We start from the raw sequence: 23,687 nt of genomic DNA on the forward strand, positions 1-23,687 counted from the left end.
AGCTCTTTGCAGGGTCCCCTAGATCATGTCCTCAGGCTGGTTTCCCTCATCTTCATTGCACATGCTCTTACTGTCTTACTCTGACTTTTGCATTGGCCTCTGGGGACTACCCTCCTTACCTAAGTTGATCCACACTCATGCCAGAGGTACATTCTGGATCATTTGACTTCCTTGCTGAAAGTGTTGGGTGCTCCCTGGCTTCCAGGGTGAAGCCACTGGCTTTCTGCAGCTGGAGCCTCAGCGTGTCTCCTCTGCCTCTCCCCTGCATGGCCTACAGGGAGGAGTCTGGTCAGCAATTCGAGTACCAGACCACATGAGAGTTGAGCTTGCGTTGTGAAATAGTTGCCATTTGGCGTATACAGTAGTCCCCCATATCCACAAAGAATACTTTCCAAGACCCTCCCTCAGTGGATGCCTGAAATTGAGGACAGTACCAAACCCTATATGTACTATGTTTTTTCCTATACATACATATCTATGATAAAGTTTGATTTATAAATTAGGCACAGTAAGAAATTAACAACTAATAAAATAGAACAATTGTAAAAATATGCCAACATCATTACTCTTATACTTTGGGGCCATTATTTAGTAAAATAAGGGTTCCTTGAACACAAGCTCTGTGATACCAGCACCACAGCAGTCCATCTGATAACTGGTAACTACTAAGTGACTAATGGATACGTAGCATAGTAGCATAGACAGCATGGAGATGCTGGACAAAAGGATGATTCACGTCCCCGGTTGGATAAATTGGGATCACCCAAGATTTCATCCTGCTACTCAAAATAGTGCACAATTTAAAGTTCATGAGGCTGGGCGTGGGGGCTCACATCTGTAATCCTAGCACTTCGGGAGGCCTAGGCAGGAGGATGGCTCAAAGCCAGGAATTCGAGACTAGCCTGGGCAACATACTGAGACCCCATATCTACAGAAAATAGAAAAATTAGCCAGGGTTGGTGGTGTGCGCCTGTAGTGCTAGCTACTCAGGAGGCTGAGGCAGGAGGATCGCTTGAGCCCAGGAGTTTGAGGGTGCAGTGAGCTATGTTTGGGCCAGTGCACTCCAATCTGGGTGACAGAGCATAACCCCTGTCTCAAAAACAAAACAAAACAAAACAAAAACAATTTATGACCTATTTCTTTCTGGAATTTTCCATTTCTTATTTTCGGGGCAACTGATACTGTAGATAATGGGGGACTACTGTATGTCAATTTCCTGTGAGTTTAGTTAGTGAGAACTGGGGCTCTTGAGACAAACATTTCTAATACGCATCAATTTTTTGTTTTTGTTTCTTTAGCTGACACTGAGTATTTACTGTATGCTCAGGACTGAGCACTCTCCATGGATTATTAGTTCATTCAGTCCTCACAATAATACTTATGAAATATAAGTCCTATTAACTGTATTTTACAGACATGAAAACTGAGATTAAATAATTTAACCATGCTGACATAAGTAGTAAGAGGAAGGGTGGGGATTTGAATCCCAGTAGTTTGGCTGCAGAACTGCTCTTAGCTACTGCATGGGGTATACTAGCAAAAGAATTTGCCAATGTGCAGATTCGAGAATGAGCTACTGAAACATGGAAATTTTGTCAGAAACTGCTTCCAGGTATGAGACCATGTGTTCAAAGAAGACGATTAAACTTTTATCACTGAGTGGCATACCCAATTCTAGCAGATGATGACCATGTGTCACTAAATGTCATAAAGGCATAACTATAACTTTCTGACTTATGATGGCATCACAGGGACTTAATCTAATATTTCAATTATCATCCACTAAGTAATATTTAACACATATCTGTTGCTGCTTTCTGTCAGCCAGGTTAGGCACCATTAGGCATTGTCACTAGAGAAGTGAACAAGACAGATATGGAATGTAGTCTAATGGGAGAAGGTTAAGGTTCATACAGCTAGATGGATAGTTACAAATGGGGGATGGTGTTGTGTGGCAATGCTATCAGTGCTCTGAGACCATGTATCAGGGGCCCTATCTGGCCAAGTCTTCAGGGAAGTGACATTGAAGCTAAGACTGAATGATGTAAAGCAACAATCCAGGTAAAGATCTGGGAGAAGTGAGTTCTGGAAGAAGGAGCAAGTGCCAGGGTGCTATGACAGAAGAGAGCATGGTGTATTCCAAGGCCAGAGGAGCTAGATGGAGAGAGGCAGAGCCAGACCGTTCAGGGCCTGTGGGCCAGGTCGAGGTTCTTAGTTTTTATCCTAAGAGCAACTGGAAGGTACATAAAAGTTCCACATGCTGGTCATTTACTTCCCAGACACAGTGAGAGCTCCCTTCTCAGGCTCTGTGTTAGGCAAGATTAGGGATCTGCTGTCAGACAGGGCTACAGAGGTTTTTATTTATAAATTTTTATTCATAAATCATAAAGCAATGAACGAAGAGCTATCTGTAATGGAAGATATGAATGGTATGAGTAGGAGCCTAGCAGAGAGAGCTGGATCTTACTGAATGGTAGGAATTCTAGGAGGGAGAAGGAAAAGCTTTCCATGATGTAGGAACTGTTCTGGCCAAAATGTAGGGTTATGGGAGAACAAGGCAGGTTCTGGGAATACCAAGAATCTTGAGAAAGGAGCAGATTGACTTAGGGTATAGAGACAGGAGGGGCCAGAGTGCTAGAAGCCTTGCTTGCAGAGAAGTAGGTCAGGGGTCCAAGCCTCACTTTGAAGCCAGCAGGGGTCTTCAAATAGAGAAGTGGCTTTATTGCTTTACAGGTCCATGGCTCTGAACAGCTAGGGAGAGGAGACTGGAAGAGAGAGAAACTCTGGCTTTGTTAGGAGACCTATCTAGTGGAGGCCACCAGACCCTGACCTTGGGCACTGCACTGCAGTGGGAGTGGCATGGAGGAAGCTGATTCTGGGAGAATGCTGGAAATTGCCAGGGCTGTGAGTCCAACAGACCGGGGCACTAGCCTATGAGATTTCAATGTCCATGTGCACTAGTTTGTTGACCAATACAATGGGGATGCATGACTTCTATTATACAAACTATGGGGAGACATTAAATGAGCACTTCCTAGGGCCAGGTACCCTTCTAAGACTTTGCGTGTATTAACTCTCTTTGTCTTTCTATCCTGTGGAGTCTCCAGTGAAGTGGGTACTATGATCATTACTATTTGATAAATGAAGAAAATGAAGTTCAAAAAGAACTTGCCTGAGGTCAGACCTCTCTAGATCAAGGGAACCAAGAATCAGTGATAGACTGTGGCCCACACTGTTAGCCACTCTGCTTAAAATACCAGTGATAGTGAGTGACTAATTGGGGAGAAGAAAAGGAGCAGCCCTTTGAAAAGGTTGACAGCTGAGCTGAGACCTGATGTGTAAGAATGTGCCAGGCATCTTGTGAAGAGCAAGGACAGAGCCCGGCTGGGAAAGATTTCTGGGTCTGAGTAGAGAAAGGAGGTCAGTGTGCCTGGAGCAAAGTGAGCCAAGGAGAGTAGGGAACAAGGGAATAGAGGGTGAGAGGGAGGCAAACACATATATGACAGGGCCTTGGGGGCTGTGGTAAGGCCTGAGATTTTATTCCAAAAGGAGTGGGAAGCCACTGGGAAATTTTAAACAGTGGAGTGACTTGATTTGGTGGAGGATTTTAAAGAATCTAGAGTTTTGTGGAAGGGATTGTAAACCACTTAGGAGACTGCTTCCATTGTTCAGTGGAAGGATGCTGGTGGCAGGCCCTACGACAGTGGCCAGGGCAATGGAGAGAAGCGGACAGAGGTTTTCGCACAGAACTAACTAGACCTGTTGGTGGCCTGGATGTGATGAGGGACAGAGGTATTGGGGATGACACTTGGGTTTTTAGTTTGAGCTGTTGGGGGATGAATAGTATTATTTACCCAAAAGGGGCAAGGTTATTGGGGCAAGAAGCAGAAAGGGTCAAGAGTGAAGTTATCTTGGACATACTTGTTTTGTTTGAAATGTATATAAGAAAGCCAGATGGCAATGTCTAGTAGGCAGTCGGGTATGTGAAACTAGACAGAGCTTGGGAGCAGTCTGGGCTGGAGATAGAAACGTGGGAGTCATTGGCATGTAGAAGCTTGGGATGCGTGGGAGAAGAGAGACACTCAGTACTGGAAAGGTTAAATGCTTTGCTACGCCATTCAAGTTTTCTTGTTGAGCACAGTCCTCAAAATGTAGTTAGCAACTCCAAGTAACTAAATATATTCACCACCATTTGGGGTCCGCTTTCCAGGGGAGGGCCTTTATTCTGCATGTGACTGTGGAGTTTCTACACACATGTGCTCATGTGTTGATATGCTTAAACCCAATCCCTTCTAGTGCGCTATTAAATTGATTAGACCCCAGACCACTAATTAGAACATAGGGGGGACCCAAATCCTGAGAAAGATTTAGGGCTTACCCAAACAATAAAATCTATTCTTTGAAATTAGTTCAAAATGCATGAATTCAAGTAGAATTTTAAAACTTTTCATTATTTTCAAGTGCATAATTAATGGCTTCAGTTACATATCTCAGGTGTATTTTGTAACTTTTCGATTCAACTTTGTAACCTTTTTAATTCAACAATGAACTTGTTTTAACTCCATATTTTATTTTCCATTGTAAATGAAGCTTTTCCCTGTATTTGGGTGAGATATGTATGTTAATTTGCAGATGAGCTGATTGTGAATTTATGCTTTAAAAATAATTCAGAAACATACATCTGTTTCTCAAACAAATTATTTCATTTCTTTAAGTTGCCACAACATTCCACACTTTGTTCCCGTTGCTAAGGCCTCTGGAATGTCCCAGTGCAGAAAAAGGATATAGAACTCCTTTTCTTTTTTTTCTTTTTTTTTTTTTTCTGAAGAAGACATTTAAATTATTTTGTATCCTCTAACTTACTTCCAAATATGGATATCTGAAAGTAAAGAATTTAGAAAGCTAAAATTAAAGTTACTTTAGAATTTCTTAATGGGAATGTGATTTTGTAGGGTAGCATGAACTGGATTTAAGTATACTATTTCTTTCTATAGGGTGTGTGTGTGTATGTGTACGTATACGTGTGTGCACGTGCACACATGTGCAAGCTTTTTAGGGAGATACGATATGCTAATGAGAGGTCACGAACTGAGGTTACAGGTCACACAAACCTGAGTTCTCATTGTGCTACTTTCTTGCTGGGTGATATTAGACAAGTTTACTTCTCAATAAATAAAATGAGGATTATATTTTAGGATTATTGTTAGAAATAAATAGGATAAACCATATATAAAGTTCTTAGCATAGGACCTGGCACATAGTAGTCTGTCAATAAATGTGTCAGTTGTTTAGCATTATGATTATCATCATTGCAGTCACCATCAATTGCAATTCATCTTAAGTTATTGAGGAAATTAAAATTTTTACAGAGGTATAGATTCCTGGTCCCTTATAGAATGACACCTGCCCTTATTAGTTTTACTAGTCGTAAGTCTCACCAAAGGATCAAAAGAACCAGGGCAAGAAAGAATAATTTTCTACATAAACATCATGTGGCATATTGAATCCTCATTACTTGAAAGGATCAGTACAGTTTTTTGTTTTTTACATTGCTTTATTTTTAAAGGGGTAGAGGGCTAGTCCACAGAAGTATCTGGCAAAGCGATATATTTTAAACAACATTGCTTGACATCGAGTACTGTGGGAAACCACAGAAATCACATCACAGAGCCCTCAAACTAAAGTAAGACTATTTATTTAATGCTGTTTTAACTGCTATTTAAGAAAATTTAGTTGATTTCATTAATGAACTGTTGCTTGGGTGCCCATTTCATACTTTTCAGTTATAAATTATGACTGTTACAGCATTTCTGTAATTTGGATTTTCCTTATTAATAGTCTGTGTCAGAGGCATTTAGCATAGGGGTATATGAAATTTATAGTAAAATACTTTAAATTTTTATTTTTTAGAGTGAAATGTCATGTCAAGAAACTATAATCATGAAAAATGGCTTATTACATGTATATCATTGTGTGTATGTAACCTTTCCCCTTCTCCTACATGTACTATATTTAACTCAATGTGGGCATGCTTTCAAGGAAAATAACATATTGTTTGGCTCTTCGTTTTCATTAAATAAGCATAGTTACAGAAGTCAGCAGTCTACTGGAATCTTCTCTAATCAGTTTACACAAAGATGTTCAGCCTTGACATTCTAGTTTGTTGATGTTGGAATCTGAAAGGGATATCTAGGAGTCGTCATTCTTCTGGTCTTCAGGAGGTACCAAATCCAAGCCACACCATGAGTCAGAATCAAATCCTAGCTATTTACCTTACACAAAGTACTTTACTCTCAGTGAGTCAGTTTCCTCTTCTTCAGAGTGGGGATGTGATGCTTTCTCCCCTAGGTAATTATGAGGATAAAATGAAGTAATAGCACATAGAAACTACTTGATGCTCAGCTGCATTCCAGAATCATGTTGGGCCTTAGTACATTTCAGAATTATAGCTATCTGTGCAATTCAGTGTACTCGAAACTGTTTAAGAAAACCTGAGCTGTAGCCATGTGTAGACAATAGATTAGTAATTTGATATTTTAGAGATTATCATCACTTGACATCTCCTTAGGGCATTTTCTTCTCCCTTTAAAAACCACCAAGATCACTCAAGCTGGAGAAAGTGTGAAATTAAATCTTTATAGGAAAGAAAGCAGATGCTAATCACCTTTTTGATCTCCCCCGCCCCAAACACAGTATTTGGTCTACTCAAACATTTGCTTAACTGAAATGCGCTAATAATCCACTCATTGAAGATATTCTAAATAGTGCATGTAGTATAAAATACTTGTTTAAAAATCACCAATTTTGGGCCGGGCGCGGTGGCTCACGCCTGTAATCCTAGCACTCTGGGAGGCCGAGGCGGGTGGATCGCTCGAGGTCAGGAGTTCGAGACCAGCCTGAGCAAGAGCGAGACCCCGTCTCTACTAAAAATAGAAAGAAATTATATGGACAACTAAAATATATATATACAAAAAATTAGCCGAGCATGGTGGCGCATGCCTGTAGTCCCAGCTACTCGGGAGGCTGAGGCAGGAGGATCGCTTAAGCCCAGGAGTTTGAGGTTGCTGTGAGCTAGACTGACGCCACGGCACTCACTCTAGCCCGGGCAACAAAGCGAGACTCTGTCTCAAAAAAAAAAAAAAAAAAAAAAATCACCAATTTTGAAATATTTTAAAAGTCTAGATTCTGAATCTGATCTTTTAGCTCTGTTCTCTAGATTATTGTTCACAATTGATTCTTCCTGGTTGGGACTTTTTAATTAACCATATTTACCAAATATTAAGTTACTTTCAGTTTCCATGTATATACAGATAGTTTAGTTTCATTTTTAATTAAGTTGACTTTTTACTGTTGGGAAAAAAAAAAAAAGAAACCACCAACTTGTATCCTACCCTATTCTAGTAACCAAACTAAGATTAATATGTGAAATGCCAAATTTGTACCGAAGTGACCTGTAAAAAAAAAACTACAAGAATAATTTTCTTGTGTTACATGCTAACAAAACCAGCGATTTTACTCTTCAGTGAAACCTGTACTCCCTTTCTTAACTGTTCTGTAGAACTGAGGGACCAGATGGCTGGAATAGAATGCATAAACAGATAAAACCATTAGATAGTACAGGTTTGTGAATTGCTAAGCATTTTATATAGAGTTGCAGATTCTTCCGCATAACTCTTGGTAGAGTTCATCTGATGTTGCTTTATTGTGCAAACGTATTCATTGTTTGCATTTTAATAGATTTGTTTATTTCATTTCATAATAATGATTTTTAGTGTACTTTATTTTAATTCTTTGTAAAGTACCTCTATAAGCCTGATTTGATTCTTCTCTTAATATTCATGGTGTGCCACATCAGTTACTTTTAACCTGGAGTGACATTTGTCCTGGTGCACTTTATAATAAAGCAACTCCTATAGGAAGTATTGTTCCCCCAAATGGTTTTATATCAATCACAACCAGATGAGTGAGTGATATTCTGTTTCTTTGTTGCAGACATGCCAATATTTGGTTTTTGTCCAGCCCATGATGATTTCTACTTGGTGGTGTGTAACGACTGTAATCAGGTTGTCAAACCGCAGGCATTTCAATCACATTATGGTAAGTGCTTAACCATTTAAAAAAATCATTATTAGAAGGTAAATCAGGATTAAACTAAAGGACAGTGATGGCAGGGTAGGGCATTATATCCCTCCCCTCTCAGGAAGTAGGCTTTCTAATTCATTGAATGGGTTAATACCTATCAGATGTTGGGTATTTTTTTATTTTTATTGAAAGTGATATTCATTTTCTGGTTTTTATTGAAATTAGATGGGGAAAGTGTAATTTACAAAACCTTTCTTGAAATATTTAATCAGTATAGTTATAGGTTTGTTTCCTTTTAGAGTCCCTTGTTGTGAATTTAGTGGATTTTAAAATTTACGTATACAAGGCTGGGCGTGGTGGCTCATGCCTGTAATCCCAGCACTTTGGGAGGCCAAGACAGGAGAATCGCTTGAGGTCAGGAGTTAGAGACCAGCCTGGGCAACATAGTGAGACCCTATCTCTACAAAATATAAGAAAAATTAGCCAGTCGTGGTGGCACACACCTGTAATCCTAGCTACTGGGGAGGCTGAGGCAGGAGGATCACTGGAGCCCAGGATGCAGTGAACTACGATTACAGCACTACTCTCCAACCTGTGTGATGGAGCAAGACCATGTCTCTAAAAAAGTAAATTAATTTAATTTTAAAAAACTAAAAAATAAAATTATTTGTACACTCACAACAGGGACATGTGGGCTTTTTTTTTTTTTTTTAAGGAAATGTGATTTTGAAACTTATAAGTTCAATAGTTTTAAATTTTGGGTGTTAATCATTGAAGAGTCCAAATAAAGTTATTTGGTATTGTCATAATGCCACCTACAGTGTTTAAAATAAGATTCTGATTTATAAAACTTAGTTTTAGGCCCAGTTTGCTTCAGTAGCAAATCAGAAGTATTTGAGTGCCCACCTTGTTTCAGGCACTAAGATTTCTACTTCCACAGAGTTTGCAATCTAATTGGAGAGACAGGCAAACTGACTAGATACATTTTTTAAATAACTGTAAGTTGTTTCCTCATTGCTCCTACTACTACAAATGCAAGCTTGAAACAGAGTAACAGTGGGGTTCTTCTGTACTTAGAGTGTTTAAAGAAAGCATCTTAGGAGGTGACACTGGGCCCTAAGTGACGAGAAGGAGCAGCTGAGGCAGTGATCTGGAATAAGAACTGTCGATACAGAGGGAACAGCCAACACACAGACCTGAAGAAGGCCAGTGTGGCTGGAGGGTAGTTAGTGAAGGGAGGTGGAAACTAGAGGAATCTAGCATTATAGGCAAGACCTGATCATTCACAGGCCAGGGTAAGAAGCAGCTTGGAGGCATTGGAGGGTTTATGTAAGGGAGTAGCATAGTTCCATCTCACTGGTTGATTTGCTGAGAATAGATTGCTGAGAGGAGTAGAAGCAGGGAGAATAGTTCAGAAACGAGATGACACTGGACTGAGAGTGAGGTGGGGCCGTAGAGCTAGGCAATCTGCACAGCTTTAACATACATTTTAAAGTTAGAACTTACAGGACTTGCTGTTGGGAGTACTGTTGTTTTAAGAGTTACACCATTATAATCATCCCACCATTTTTTTTTTTTTTAAGAAATAAATCTTTTATTTAACCTTGAAAAGGTTCTTTGAGTTCCTGCTTCTGGGTGAGGCCCTGGGGTAGGCACCAGAGTGAGTACAAAGATGGATAAGATATTATCTACCTGCTTAAGACTTTCAGAGGCTAGCATTAGAAAAGGCAATTAGTCAATTGCCAAGTATTTTGGAGTTAAAATTTGGAAGCCAGACTAGACTGGATTTAAATTTAAGCCTGCAAGAACCATAGGTTAGTTCTTTGCCTTGAGCAAGTTATCCAGCCTTGGCTTCCTTTGTTATAGTACAGAGATGGTAATACCAACCTCATAGGTTCCTGGTGGGGATTAAATTAAGTAACATGGGCAAAGCCCTGATACAATACCTAGCACGCAGTGGACATGAGAGAGAGATAAAGATACAGCTGTAGATATAGGAAGGTGTGTGTCTAAAGTCATAAAACAGTCCAAGGTCTTAAGATAGGAGGAGCACAGATTGCTTCTTGATGAATAACTCAGAGAAGACTTCTTAGAGAAAATACCCTTCATATTAGGTTTTAAAGAGTAGAATGGATTATTTTTCCCATTGTAATTATTTTTTTCAATTTTTAGACATGGAATACATGTTCATTGTGGAAAATATAGAAAGTATTTTGAAAAATCACCTATGATCCATTAAAATTAGAAGTGTTTTGATGGGGATAGACAGCTGCCACATATGGCTGCACAGTTTGTACACTGAACAACCATATTTGGTGGCCCCAGGCTGGCAACAGGGTTGACCTGAGGCAGGAAATTCCAGGCTGTCTGGAATGTGCTGCATGCATCCCCATTGGCCAGAGCTGATGTGCCCATGTGGGGATGAGGAGAGTGCAAAGGCAGTATGGGACTAGCTCACGGGGCTTCACTGCCCATCAGTCATCTTCCCTTGAAGTGGGGAAGGAGGGAGACCTGTTGCAGATATTTTAGGACCAGAGTTGTGTGATTCAGTGGTGCTCCAGAGAATTGATGAGTAGAGTGGATTTTTTAAATCTTCCTCTGTTTTCCTGTTAGAATGTCAGTGTATGAGTGGGGAAAAGCATCTTAAAATAATATTTCTACCTTTTCTCTCTACCAGTCCCTGGCACAGGGTCCCCTAATAAGCTATTTGTTGAATGACAGAGGGAAGTGATAACTTTAAACATGTAAATGGGAAGGTGTATAAACAAGATTCACATGTCCCATGGACTTCTGTGGCTAGGCTGGAGATGTGACTCACAAAGCCACGGGGTGGACGACTGTGATCCCTCTGTTGGCAAGGAAAATGTTGAAGATGTAAGTGAGAGAAGAGTCCCTGGCATAAAGATGAGGGCCCAATGCTCTGAGACAAGGATTCTGCTGGGAAATGTAGGAGTTGCCTCTTTGAGGCAGCAGTGGAAGAGAAGGCTGGTAGAATTGAAAAGGGGTTTGGAGTTGGATGGTGGGGTTGGCAGCATAACTGCATGAAGTGGAGAGAGGCACGATGTGGTGCCCCTGGAGTGACACCCCACTCTCTTGGAAGGAAGGAGATGTGGGCAGGGTCCCCAGGACCAAGAGCCATTCCCCAGTGCTGACACTGTCTTGTCTATCTTTTGGGGTCAAGAGTTGTGACAGGAAAGAATATTTTTGGAATTCATTCTTTTTGTTGTTGTTGTTGAAATTCCAGGAAGCCAATTCTTGCGTTCTTATTTTCCATGGTTAAAAACACAGAATGTTTTCAAATTGAGAATCTTTCCCAGCGACCATTGTAGTTTGTTTATTACACTATTAGAAGAAAAACATACCTGGCAAGGGAGGGATTGTATTTTCTTATCTTTCAATGAAATTGGTGAAAATGTGTGGGCAGTCTCCTGTGAATTCATGTATTGTTGATATTCACCTGTGAGTTTTATGAATAAATGAGCAGTTGCTACAAAATCCAGCAAGGCAGTTCCTTTAAAACTACTGCTGCCAGGACTGGAAAAAGATGCTACAGTGGCAGCAAGGCTTGTAAATCAGTTAATGTTGGTGGTAAAATTATTCTGAATTGGTGAGTGGTAAGAGGACCTGTACTTTTTCACTAGCTGTGCTGCCTTTTGGGGAATTAATGATTAACCAGGATTTCCATTTGAGAAGTGATGGTGAGTGTGTGTAATGTCATTTTGGCATTTCCAATTTTTTATAGTCTGATTGTTTTCATAGTATAGATTGCTTTCTTCCTTGGAACTACATAGTAATACCATACTTTCTTGATATTGTTTTAATGTTTTGAAATACTTCAGCATGCCTCATGTTTCTCTTCAGTTACTCAGTATTTTTAGGAGCAAGATGTTTCTTACTGCTAATTTCAGACTTAAAAATGTAATTTGAATTAGTGGGTCCCAAACCTGCTGTGCATCTGAATCAAAGGGGAGCTTCCTAAGTGGGCAGCTTCCCAAGGCCCACTCCAGACCCGGTGAATGGGAATCTCTAGAGACAGGACCCAGGAACCCGCATTTTAAACAGCTCCCTGGGCTGGTTCTGACATGCAAGCTGGCCAGATCCACAGCAGATATGGTCCCCTCTCACGGAGCTGCTGCTTTTTACTCCCAGGGGCTGGCCTAGTGACTGACTGACACATATCTGCACTAAGAGATTTGTTGAGTCTAGCAAGGATTGCAGGAATGGAGGCCCCTATTTTTTAAACCGATTTTTAAATCTTTGTATTATGTGCTGGAAATGTCACATTAATTGCCTTTAAAACTTTTAAATATGAAGGAGAGCTGAGATGGTGCCATTCCCTAGGGCCAGTAACACCATTCTTCTGAAGTGAGAATCTTAGTTGATTAGTTTAGTGATAAATGTGTTGGTTCTAAACTGGCTACTGAATAGCATAAACTGTGGTACTATTTACTTACATTTACTCTGGATCTGAACAGTGGGATTAATATAGGGTGATGGATAACTTTGTGTGGTGCCTTTGGGGTTATATGGGGTTTTGTATGCTGGGAGATCTTCCCATGACCCATGATTCTGATAGACTGCACGTTTGCACTGCTCTGTGCTCTGCTGTTTTGGTGAGTTTGTTTATGAAAAATAATTTATCTCTCTCTGTCTTTTCTGCAGACATACGAGTGATCTTACTTAGGGAAAATAATGAATGATGTTAATTCGACACAGGTACCACATTTAGAACCTGTATAACGAATTGAAACCCTGCTCAGATATCAGCCATTGAAGTATTTGCCTCGATTAGTTGGGCTGATCCACTTATTCACCTTGTGGCTCAGCTTGAGTCTCTGAGCAAGGCTTGAGTAGTGACATGCGGCTCAGCTACCTTTTCCCAAACCTTAATTGCAGTCTAGCTTTATTATTTGCTGACTTAAGTCTACTTATATTTTTCTTTAAATTAAACCACTTTTATTTAAATAAATCTATGCATAAAGAAAACCTTATTGGAACTATAAAGAGGAAAACTGGTGTTGTTTACCATAAAAAATGGTAAATGTAAAAATAAATGCAGTGAAAAGATGATTTAATTCTATGTTGATGCTCTTGCCTGTGCTGGCTCTGAGCCTGAGGGCTTGCTCCCTTTGTTAAGGAAACTACCACATTTTAGGCAATGTTATCCACACAGTAGTGTGATGTTATCAGAAGAATTGAAAGAGATTTGGAAAGGGATCACATTTTTACTTTGTGATTTAATGTTATTAATGTTAGGGAGTGATAACCTATTTCATATTTTGGGAAACACCAGCTTAAGCTCTTGGATTTAGTTTCCTCATTTTAAGGAGCTAGCTACTGAGGCCAGTTCTGGCCCTGGGAAATAACAGACTTTGAAAGCAGAATTCTAGAACCTCCTGTTGATCTGCAAAAAAGATCACATAAGACAAATACCCTTTGTCTTTGTTAACTGCTATTATATATTGAGCCACTACTGGTCACTGTGAGTGGCATGTGAGTCTGTTGGTGGCTTCAGTGTAAAACATCTGCCTTTCTCTCAGATCTCTGTTCACAAATGGAAATGTCATAAATCTGGCTTTTTCATGACTTTATGAAAGTAGCTTTAGCAGAAACACTGCTGTGATCTTATAGCTTTCTCCACTTGCACATATTACAAATCTGGTAAAATTAACAGCTACACACATTGCTTGGACTTAATGTTCCTTGACGTGCATTGAGGTGGTTTGGATTCTTTTAGATGCCAGCATAAATTATATTTTCTAAAATGTCATTTTTATCAGAGGATGAGTAAATTACTCATGAGAAATTACTCATACTTTTTGAGCTAATTAATCGGTTTCAAAGAATGTTAGTAGTGTAAGAGCAAAATAATCTTACTCTATGAGGTCTGATGGGCTGGTTTTGGCAAAAATGCTTGTTCTCATTGTTAACGTTTTACATAGTTGTGACCTTGTGACTAGCTATTGCCATCATATGATTAAGTTAATTGCATCACAAAGCAGTGGTTTTACTATTTAATAAAGAACACACATATACACACCCCTTTTACTATTTGATTGACTTAGACCTGGAAAGTAACAGCTTCAGGTATCTTTTGAATGCATTGTTTCATTTGACTATTAAGTAACTAACTAGTTTGGGATAAAGATAAAAAGTTTCCTTTTTCTCTCAAGTGTGCTAAATGTGTCCACTAAATTTTTATAATCTGGGTCTTTTTCTACTTTGAAACTTTCAGTGATAGTTAAAGGATTGGCATTCATTTGAAAGTCTACTGACTAATAACTTTTGGAGGGAGGGGACAGGGTCTCGTTTTGTCATACCCAGGCTAGAGTAGGGTGGCACAAACATAAATCCCTGCAACCTCAAATTCCTAGGCTCAAGTGATCTTACTGCCTCAGCCTCCTCAGTAGCCAGGACTACAGGTGCGTGCCACCATGCCAGACTAGGTGTTTTTTTTTTGGTAGAGTTTCCCTATGTTGCCCAGGCTGGTCTCAAACTCCTTGCCTCAAGCAATCCTCCCACCTTGGCCTCCTAAAGTTCTAGGAGTACAGGCATGAGCCACAGTGCCTGACTACTAATGATAACTTTTAATAGTTCTTGGTGATTTACAAAGCCTTTTTGCATGTATTATCTTATTGCTTGTTAACAACCCACTGAATGGATTTTATTTTCAGTTTACAGACCAAACTCCTAAATTAAATTTTATTCACAGATACAATGTACCAACCAGGCCATCTTTTCTGCCTACTAATATCTGTTTATTTTGCGTATAATAAGGATGCATAGAGTTAAAAGAAAATCCAGAGAAGATATAATGAATCCTGCATGTTACAAAATATCATTAGTGACAGATATTTTAGCTCAAGTAGAATTTTAAATTTGCTTGGAGTCGCTGGATTAGTTTTGTAAACTGGTTACTTCAGCGAGAACATTTAGCAGTTTGAAGATGTAATGATAGTAGGTAGATATTTGATTTAACATAGTCATTAGATTTCTCTTCCCCCTCTTCTACTTTAAAGCATAGCAGCTATCCAAAGCCAAACTCTTCTTTTTGTACGAGCCTGGTATTTTTAAGCTTCTTTATAGAATTGGCTGACATATTTATTTCTGTTGTCAGTATAAAGACTGAAACTTGTTGCAGAGCAAAAAATACTTTGTTCTTTTGCTTCAGAGACACATACCAGGCCTTTCTCTAGCAGTTGGGGAATGAGCCAGAGATGGGAACTAACCAGAACAAGCACATGAAAACATGAATGATGTCAAAGGTAGACATTAGTTTAACTCTGGGAGGAAATTCCAAGTTAACTCTTTGACCTAAACTTCTTGTCACTGAGTAGCATGATGTAAAATAAATATAGTATATTCATTTTTTTTTCTTTGCTGCAGCCAAATAATGCTAATTAAAATTTTCAAATAACATTAGTACTATCAGATAAAGGACTACACTCTTCCCAGCTAATATAGTTTTATGTTGTTTTCCTTAGTTGTATAATAAGCAGGTATCTTTAAAATGGTGTTATTTATGCCATTTGTAAAAACAATGTTTAAATTTCTAGCAATAAAATGTATTGATTTTTCCTCTTACTAATATCTGTACCTTTATTAATGTCTATGTCCTTGGGATTGCTTTAAAAAGAAAGTAAGTAAACTGGCAATTGTGTTATTCATACATTTAACAAATATTTATTGGGTACCTACTATATGCTAGGCATTGCTCTCTACTAAACTAGAAGAGCAGTGTTTTTGATTTCATGCAGCTTGTATTCTGATTGGGGAGGATGGAAAGAGAAAGATGAAATCGAGTGAGATAAGGTTATTTCAAGTAGTGATCAAGCTAGAATAATGTGAGAGAAGGACTGGGGCTGGTCACTTTAGATAAGGCTAGTCAAAGAAAGCCTCTCTGAGGACTTGATATTTAAGCTTATGATGAAAGAAAGCCAAGCCCATTTAATCTGGAGGACTAGTGTTTTACACAGAGGAACTAGCAAGTGCAAAGATCCTGAGATGGAAATGGGCTCGGCAGAAAGGCCAGTGAGGATGCCGAACAACAATGTGTAAGCAGGAAAGGAGTCTAGGTTGAAGTTGAATTAAGGGGACGGGGGTGGGCCAGGGCTAGATGACACTGGGCCCTGCAAGCCATGACAGGAATCAGGATTGAAGGGTACACGTAATGCAAAGTCACTGGAGGATTTTGTGCCAGGAGGTGCCATGATCTGGTTATGGTTGCTCTGCGGAACATAGTGGGCAAAGGTGGAGTCCAGTTAGGAGGCTGTTTTGCACTAGTGAGGGTGAGAGCTGGATCTGGAGAGAAAGCTTAGCTTAGGATTGCAGTAGCAGGGGCAGAGAGGCGTGGAGATAATGGAAATCTGCACCGGAAGTGTATAGGAAGTATAAAGCCAGCAGGGCTTGCAGATGGACTGGAAAAGGAAGGGAAGAGGAATGACTCATGGGGTTTTTGGCTTAAGCAGCTGGATGAATTTACTTTAGCTTATGGATCAGAAGGTTGTTCTTTCAATTTGTATATGGGCATTTATTTTTAATAAGGTGCACTGACCTGAATGAAAAGCCTTGATGTATCATATTCAGTCTTTAGACATTTTCTAAAGATTGTAGGGTAAGAAAATAATTATTGCAGTGATGCCAAGTTTGGGGGTCATTTATTCTTTTCAATTTTTTGTTTGTTTTTTAGTGTTACAGTACTCTAGTCATATAAGCCAGGAAACAAAAGAGAATGTGTTCCCTCTCCTGGGACTTCCCATGTTTCATTGGGCAACAAGAATTTATTGATTAAAAAAATACATATGTTTTTATTTGTTTTTAATTATTAAAGTAAAATACATTGTAAAAGAAAGGAATTAGAGAATGATAAGAGGATAAATAATGCAGTCAGAATGAGCAAAGCTCATTACTTTTCAGGGGTGCAGTTTGACATACCATTGGAAGGTTACTGGATCCTGGACAAAATAATATTTACCTGCATGCTTTTTTTCCCTCCACACACATGAAAAGTTGGATTTTCTATGAATTTGCCTTTTTAACTTAATAATCTTTAATAATGTATCTTAAATATTTTGCCATGTTAATGCATATTGGTCTCTTGTATTCCTTTTAAAGACTGCCTGTTATTCCACTTTATTAATGTAATTGAACCAGTCTCCTATTGATGGACAACTAGATTTTCAGTATTGTATACTATATACAGTACTTTAAAGACCATTCGTCTTTGGGAATGTCTGTTAGTATTTTAGAATATTGATTCTCAACATGGAGGCTGGTCACAGCTGCCGTCCAGATTTGTGCTACTGTGATTTAATGAACTACTTCAATAGCTCTCATTTGGGTCACCAGAATAAGGCAGTGAAAATTTGAATTTTTGGCAACATCAACAAGTTTTAATATGTATAAATTATTCACAGTGTGTGTGTATATATGTTAATATACATCTCAAAACATCACATTGTACACTGTAAATATATATAACTTTTTTGTCAATTATACGGTAATAAAGTAGGGGAAAATAGTTGTAATTCTTTTGTAAAAACAGTCTTGATTAAAAATTAAACGAGAAATTACTATTTTAAAAAAAATATATAAATTGTTAATATTCACCAGTGCCACTCTTGACTTGTGTGCTACATATAGGAATCGTTAGCCATTATAAGATGGCTGTGCTTCAGAATTTAAAGGGGACATTTCAGGATATAAATCCATATTTTAGTTATATTTGCAAAAAAATGTTTTTCCTGACAGTCCTTTCACAAGACTAATTTGTATGTTGACTATTTAATATATACAAATCTATTAAGCTGTGGTCTTACATATGACCGGAAGAGGGAGTATTTATCACTTCTTTATGTTATAGCACCTACTACCTGGCTGGAATAATTCCTCCAATATATGTGCTAGTCCAAGCCCTTAAAAAAACTGGTTTGAAACAAAAGGGGCACTAGCTAAATTTAGCTGTTTTCCTCCTTAATCCACATTGTGTATGCAGAAATCCCAGTCTTTAGGTTTACTTCTACATTTTCTTTTTTGAAGACAACAATTCTCAAAACAAACTTCAAAGTAATTTTATACCTTTTCGTCTTGTGTGTTTGAAAATTTTTAAAAAATCAGAGAAGGTAATTATTTCAATTTAAAATAAGTTAAAATACAAGCAGTAAGCCCTTAATCACGCAAGGTAGAGTTTTTGATTTGTATTCTTTTCAGATCAAAAAAAAACCTTTGGAATGAAATTTGTTTTATTTCCTTTTATGCTTGATATCTTAAAGAAGATTGTTAGAACTCTTTTTTTTTTTTTTTTTTTTTTTGAGACAGAGTCTCGCTTTGTTGCCCGGGCTAGAGTGAGTGAGGTGGCGTCAGCCTAGCTCACAGCAACCTCAAACTCCTGGGCTTAAGCGATCCTACCCCTCACCCTCCCAAGTAGCTGGGACTACAGGCAGGCACCACCATGCCCAGCTAATTTTTTTCTATGTATATTTTAGTTGGCCAGATAATTTCTTTCTATTTTTTAGTAGAGACGGGGGTCTCGCTCTTGCTCAGGCTGGTCTCGAACTCCTGACCTAGAGCAATCCACCCGCCTCAGCCTCCCAGAGTGCTAGGATTACAGGCGTGAGCCAGCGCGCTCCGCTAGAACTCTTAATACTGAAGATTTGTAGTGAGCTTTAGAAGGTTAAGATCTTGTTTTGCCAAAGTGGCTAATAGGCCCTTTTCTGTGTGATTCTTAACTGTGCTCCTTCATGCTGCTGGAACCTCAGTCTGCTCAGCTACCCCAATGAATGGAGTGATACAATCAGAGTATACTTGTTAGATGTAGTACCGGAATTGAATGTTTCTTAAATTTTTCTTCTCCCTTCACAGTGCATTTTTACAACAACAACAAAAAATTGCTAAACTAATTTCTTTATAGATTTTTTGATTGGCACATGCATATATTATAATAATATATAAATATATAATTATATGTAAATATATACACCCATAGTGTATTTTTACATAACTACACAAATGTATAATCCTCAAACATACTATTTTTAGTGCAGCTTGCATTTTCTTATTTCATTGGCTCATTCTGCCTCTCTGCCTTCTCCAGCTATCGTAGTCCTCTCTATTCTGTAAACCATAGTACACATTCTTAACGTATAATTTAGTATGCATTCTTCTATATTCTTCTCATGCTCATAACATAACAGACACATAGAATCATGTATTTTATTAGTAGGGGATTTTGGTAATAGTTTTACAAAAAATGGATCCCATTATACACACTTCTTGTTTTCTACTCAACAATACCTCATGGAAATCCATGCACATCCCTAGATAACACTAATCCCCTCTGTTTAATGGTTGCATACTGCTCTAAGGTGTGGCTGTGCTATACCTTCCTCAGACATGACTTCTGTAGACATTCATTTTGTTTCTTGCTTTTTGCCCCTGAACAAAACAGCAGCAACCATTCTGCTTATATATCTTTAACTACAGGTGGTTTGGTTTCTATGGGATAGAGTCTCAGGTAGGGATTCTTGGGGTCAGAAAGGTAGTTATTTGCAGTGTTAATAGCTGTTGCTAGATTACTTTCCAAAAAGCCTGCAGTACTTTATATATCTACCAGCCATGTGTGAGAGTATCTCTGTCAGGAGTAGCTGCTGTATTTATTTTTCTAAGTTTCTGTTTATTTTTCTAAAGCCTCTTACAGTTCCTTACTTGCACACAAATATAACTAATTTTAATTTGAAATAAATTGCTCAAACAAACACAGATTTTACTACCAGTGTTGCAAATGTCATCTAAGTCTGGATATTTAATAATAAGAGGCAAAAAGATCTTTCAAAATGAGTGGTGATTTTTTTTAAATATTCATTTAAACAGCTACAGGCAATATCCCTGGCATCTGAGGGAAATTTCTATTCATTCTGCATGGAATTTAGGGAAGAAATTTAGGTCTCTTAGGCTGGGCTTCCTCTCAGCCAAATGTGTAGCTTCTAAAAGGATAACAACTTTGGGTGTGATGCAGGGCCAAGGAAAAACCATCACCAATTTTACTTCTCATCTCACTATCCTCCTTACATTTTGTATAATTGGTTCCTTTTAGCAGTACTAATTTTGTGTACCAGGTAGTAACTGGGCTGAGGTCACACCTTGTTTAACACAAAGCCTATGTAAATCAGGCCATGGAGATGTATTTTATTTGCCTGCCTTACACACATGAAGTGTGGCTGAGCCCTGATCCACCAAAAGATCAGATGATGCCAGCTAGAGGAAGGCTGCTGCATGGTTTTAGCCCCAAGGTGAATTACCTCCTTGTAAACTTCATCTCCTACCTCTCCTAATCCAGCATGAGTACCTAATGAGCACTGGATAATAACATAGCAACATTTCTTGGTGAAGCTAATCTGATTCTGGATAGCAGGGTTCCAAGCCCACAGCTGAATGAATTGCTTGGTATTTCCAAGTTTGAAAATACTTTTTTCCCCTTTCAAGTGCTCCTTGGCAGCAGGTAAGGAATGTTAAAGCTCCTCTAAGTGCCAATTAAGGCCAATTATAACTTGCCCAGCCTGCTGAGACAGTGAAGTGGAGTTAGTGGAGACTTGTATTCCTGTAAAATGGAGAACCGGCTACCACCGATGACAGGAACATGGTATTTCGTAACTGCCAACAGCTAGTTTGTTGCCCTGTAGAATACTGAATGACACCTTTGCTGGCTTCTCAGGGATTCAGTTTAGGAAATCCTAAGATTTTTCTGGTACTTGATTAATTTCTATAATAGAAACTTCTGTCATTCTCTGTCTTACTGTTTAACTCCTTTCCCTTCAAATGATGTTGTCCATCCAGTTTCTCCCTGGCTGTAATCATAATAGCTAACACTGGACATTTAAGAAGTGCTGGGCATTGTATTACATGTGTTATCTTGATTACTTTGCACCCCTTACCCTGTGGGAGGAGGCTGTTTTAGCTCCCAGGTGAGGACAGAAGTCTCTTGCCCAAGGCTACACAACTAGAAGTGCTCAGAACGCAGGCTGGCTGCCCCCTGAACCCAAACCCTTGCTACCCCTCCTAGCTGCTGCTGGCTTGCTTGTTTACTTCACGTGGGCTCATTCACAGAAGAATTTTTGTCAGTAAAGAACTCCTTTAATGCACCAGAATAAAATTGACACGTGCACACCATCCAGACTACAGCCGATGCATATAATTTTGGGTCTGTAAGGCACAGATCTTATTCTATTAAAATGATATTTAATGTGTAGTCTTTTTTTTTTATTTGTAGTCTTATAATTTTTTTTCTGAGGATAAAAGAAATACAGCTATGCCCCTAGACCGAGACACTTAAACACAAGCCTTCATTGGGAGATTGAGTATCAAAATAAACTTTATTTTGATAGGATATTGGGAAGTGGTTTTGAAGAAAATAGTGCTTTCTAAGCAGAACAAAAACAGTAGTTAAGAGAGGCATATGTGATTGTTTATAACTGTGAGCTTTATTCCCATTTTTTTGTATATTTGTGTATGTTCTTAGTATACAAAATTATATCTTCCTGGCTTATAGTACCATTTTTCCCTTTTCTGATGCAAGTCTTAAAAAGTTCAAATTGTTTGTTCTTTCTATATGAAACTTAAGTGTAAGCATGTGTTTGTAGCATTTAAGAACATTTGCTAAATTTTCATCAGGGCTACAGAAAGACTTCATTGCCAGAACTGTCATTGATTGGCTGGTTGTCAGAATGATTTTTCTCCCACTAATACTATCACCATATGCAAAAGGGAACATTAGAACAGCAAGCATTTGTGCTAGGAGGTCAGCAAGGACTCTGGTGTCCTGTCTGACAGGTACAGTGATACAGAACTGAGGCTTAGCCTGAGAAAGGTCCTCTTAACCCAGTTCTGTCCTGCTATTCTATTCTGCTATCAAGGAAACTCCCCAGTTGCCCATCAGGGAGGGCAAGTGAGGTGCAATGAATAGTAGCAAGACCTGTCGCAGTCACTTTTTATAGCCATGGAATATTTTTTTTTCTAGTTTAAGAAAAGCTTCAGTGACTTAACCTAAAATCCTTATTTCTGCTAATGAACTTTTGAAAAGATTTGGGAGGAGTACCCTCATCCTGTGCTTCTAGGACCTGCTGATTGCTCTTCCTTTGTGTTCTCTGAGTGTCTTTTAAGGGCCATGATAGTTTTGGATTGTACGAATATGGCTGTAAGAAATCTGGGGGAAAAAAGGAGTTTCAACTCCCTAGACCTTAACCTTGTCAACATGGTTGGAATCTGAATGCTTGCTGTGAAAGTAGAGCAGTATAGCTACAATTCTTCTGTTTTAGAGACAATTTAGAATTTGTGTCTTGTCTGATAGAAGCTGTTTCCATGCCTCAGAACTGTTCCTCTCCCCTTCCAGGCAAAATCATTTCCACACATGTAAATCATAACTTTTCTCAAATATACAGTGTGGGGGTGATAGGATTCTGTAGAGGAATCTTCTTTCTTTCTCTTTTTGACATTTAAAAGAGTCCATTCTGAACTATCATGTATCTTTGCCATTATTATCATAAAACTCAGATCAGTTGGCAGTTTGTTTAACAGTATAAGATTTGTCCATTGACCAGAGAGGGAGTGTAATAGGGCTGACACAGAGAAACAGCCAGACCAGGAAGACACTGTTTACAAGAAGCCACTCACTTACAGAAATGTTTGGATTAAAAATATAAGAGGTTCCCCAGTTTTAGTCAATCTTCCAGTGATTGAACACCAAACTCTGGACAATCAGGTGGATATGAAATTAGACATATTTTATAAATATGCACAGAAAATGGGTTAAGATTTTTGTTACTAGATTTAGGAAGGAAAAGCATGCTTAGGTGTAACAAAAAAAACAAACACTATTTTTTAAAGTTTTGTAAGGATAGATAGTATCGAGCAAATCAAACATGGAAAAAGGCAGCTAATATTTATAGAAATTTTTAGCTTTAAGACTTCTAGGCTCTGAGACTTAAAATGTAGGTTTCCTAATGAATTTCATGTGAATTTTCTAGTATACCTGGCAATAGCAATGTCACTTGAAAGGTATTCAGAAAAATCAGAGTATGAGTAATACACATTTTAGCAGGTTAAATTTATAAATTCCATCTTCTCCAGTTTTGGCAAGTCGCCTTTCAAATAGAAGGATTAATTTACACCGACCAGGACGCCTTGTATGACCATATTAGATGAAATTAGACTCCACCCCCTGTTTTCTGTTGATCTGCCAGGACCTTTGTAATTCAAGTGCTTTTTACAGTAGTAGCAAATGTTACATAAGCCCAAACATGGAGCATATTTGGAGTTGGTGGGCAGACCCAAATCATGATGCAAGCCTGCAGTAGCAAGTGTGCAATGAAGCACAACCAAATTCTGTGAATGGAAGGTAACAAGACGCCTCTCCAGAGCAGCCCTTCCTCTGTTCAAGGGCTGAAAGCTCGACTGGGTAAGTTTTCCGAGGCAGTTTTCAGAGGCTGGGCTTGGCTCAGGGCCCAGTTCTGGATGAGCGTGCAGAAGGTGGGTTAGGTCTTTGCTAACATTACATAGAACCAAGCAGAATTGGGAAGAGTTAGTGCAGGCCTCCTTCCTCCTGACGTTTGTCC

General features: G+C 38.8%; 1 protein-coding gene across 5 annotated transcripts in view; it reads left to right on the forward strand.

Moving 5' to 3' along the window:
• ATXN7 (ataxin 7) overlaps window positions 1-23,687 on the forward strand; it is a 131,326-nt gene that overhangs the window by 73,803 nt on the left and 33,836 nt on the right. For 4 of the 5 annotated variants that reach the window (XM_069476013.1, XM_069476014.1, XM_069476015.1 and 1 more), the window contains one exon: window positions 7,993-8,097. In XM_069476013.1, coding sequence (XP_069332114.1) covers window positions 7,993-8,097 — 105 coding nt within the window. Of the gene's footprint in view, window positions 1-7,992; window positions 8,098-23,345; window positions 23,531-23,687 lie in introns of those variants that run through there. The other variant, XM_069476017.1, reaches the window with a different exon arrangement.

This window comes from Eulemur rufifrons, chromosome 7 (genome assembly GCF_041146395.1).
Source record: "Eulemur rufifrons isolate Redbay chromosome 7, OSU_ERuf_1, whole genome shotgun sequence".
Classification (NCBI taxonomy): domain Eukaryota; kingdom Metazoa; phylum Chordata; class Mammalia; order Primates; family Lemuridae; genus Eulemur; species Eulemur rufifrons.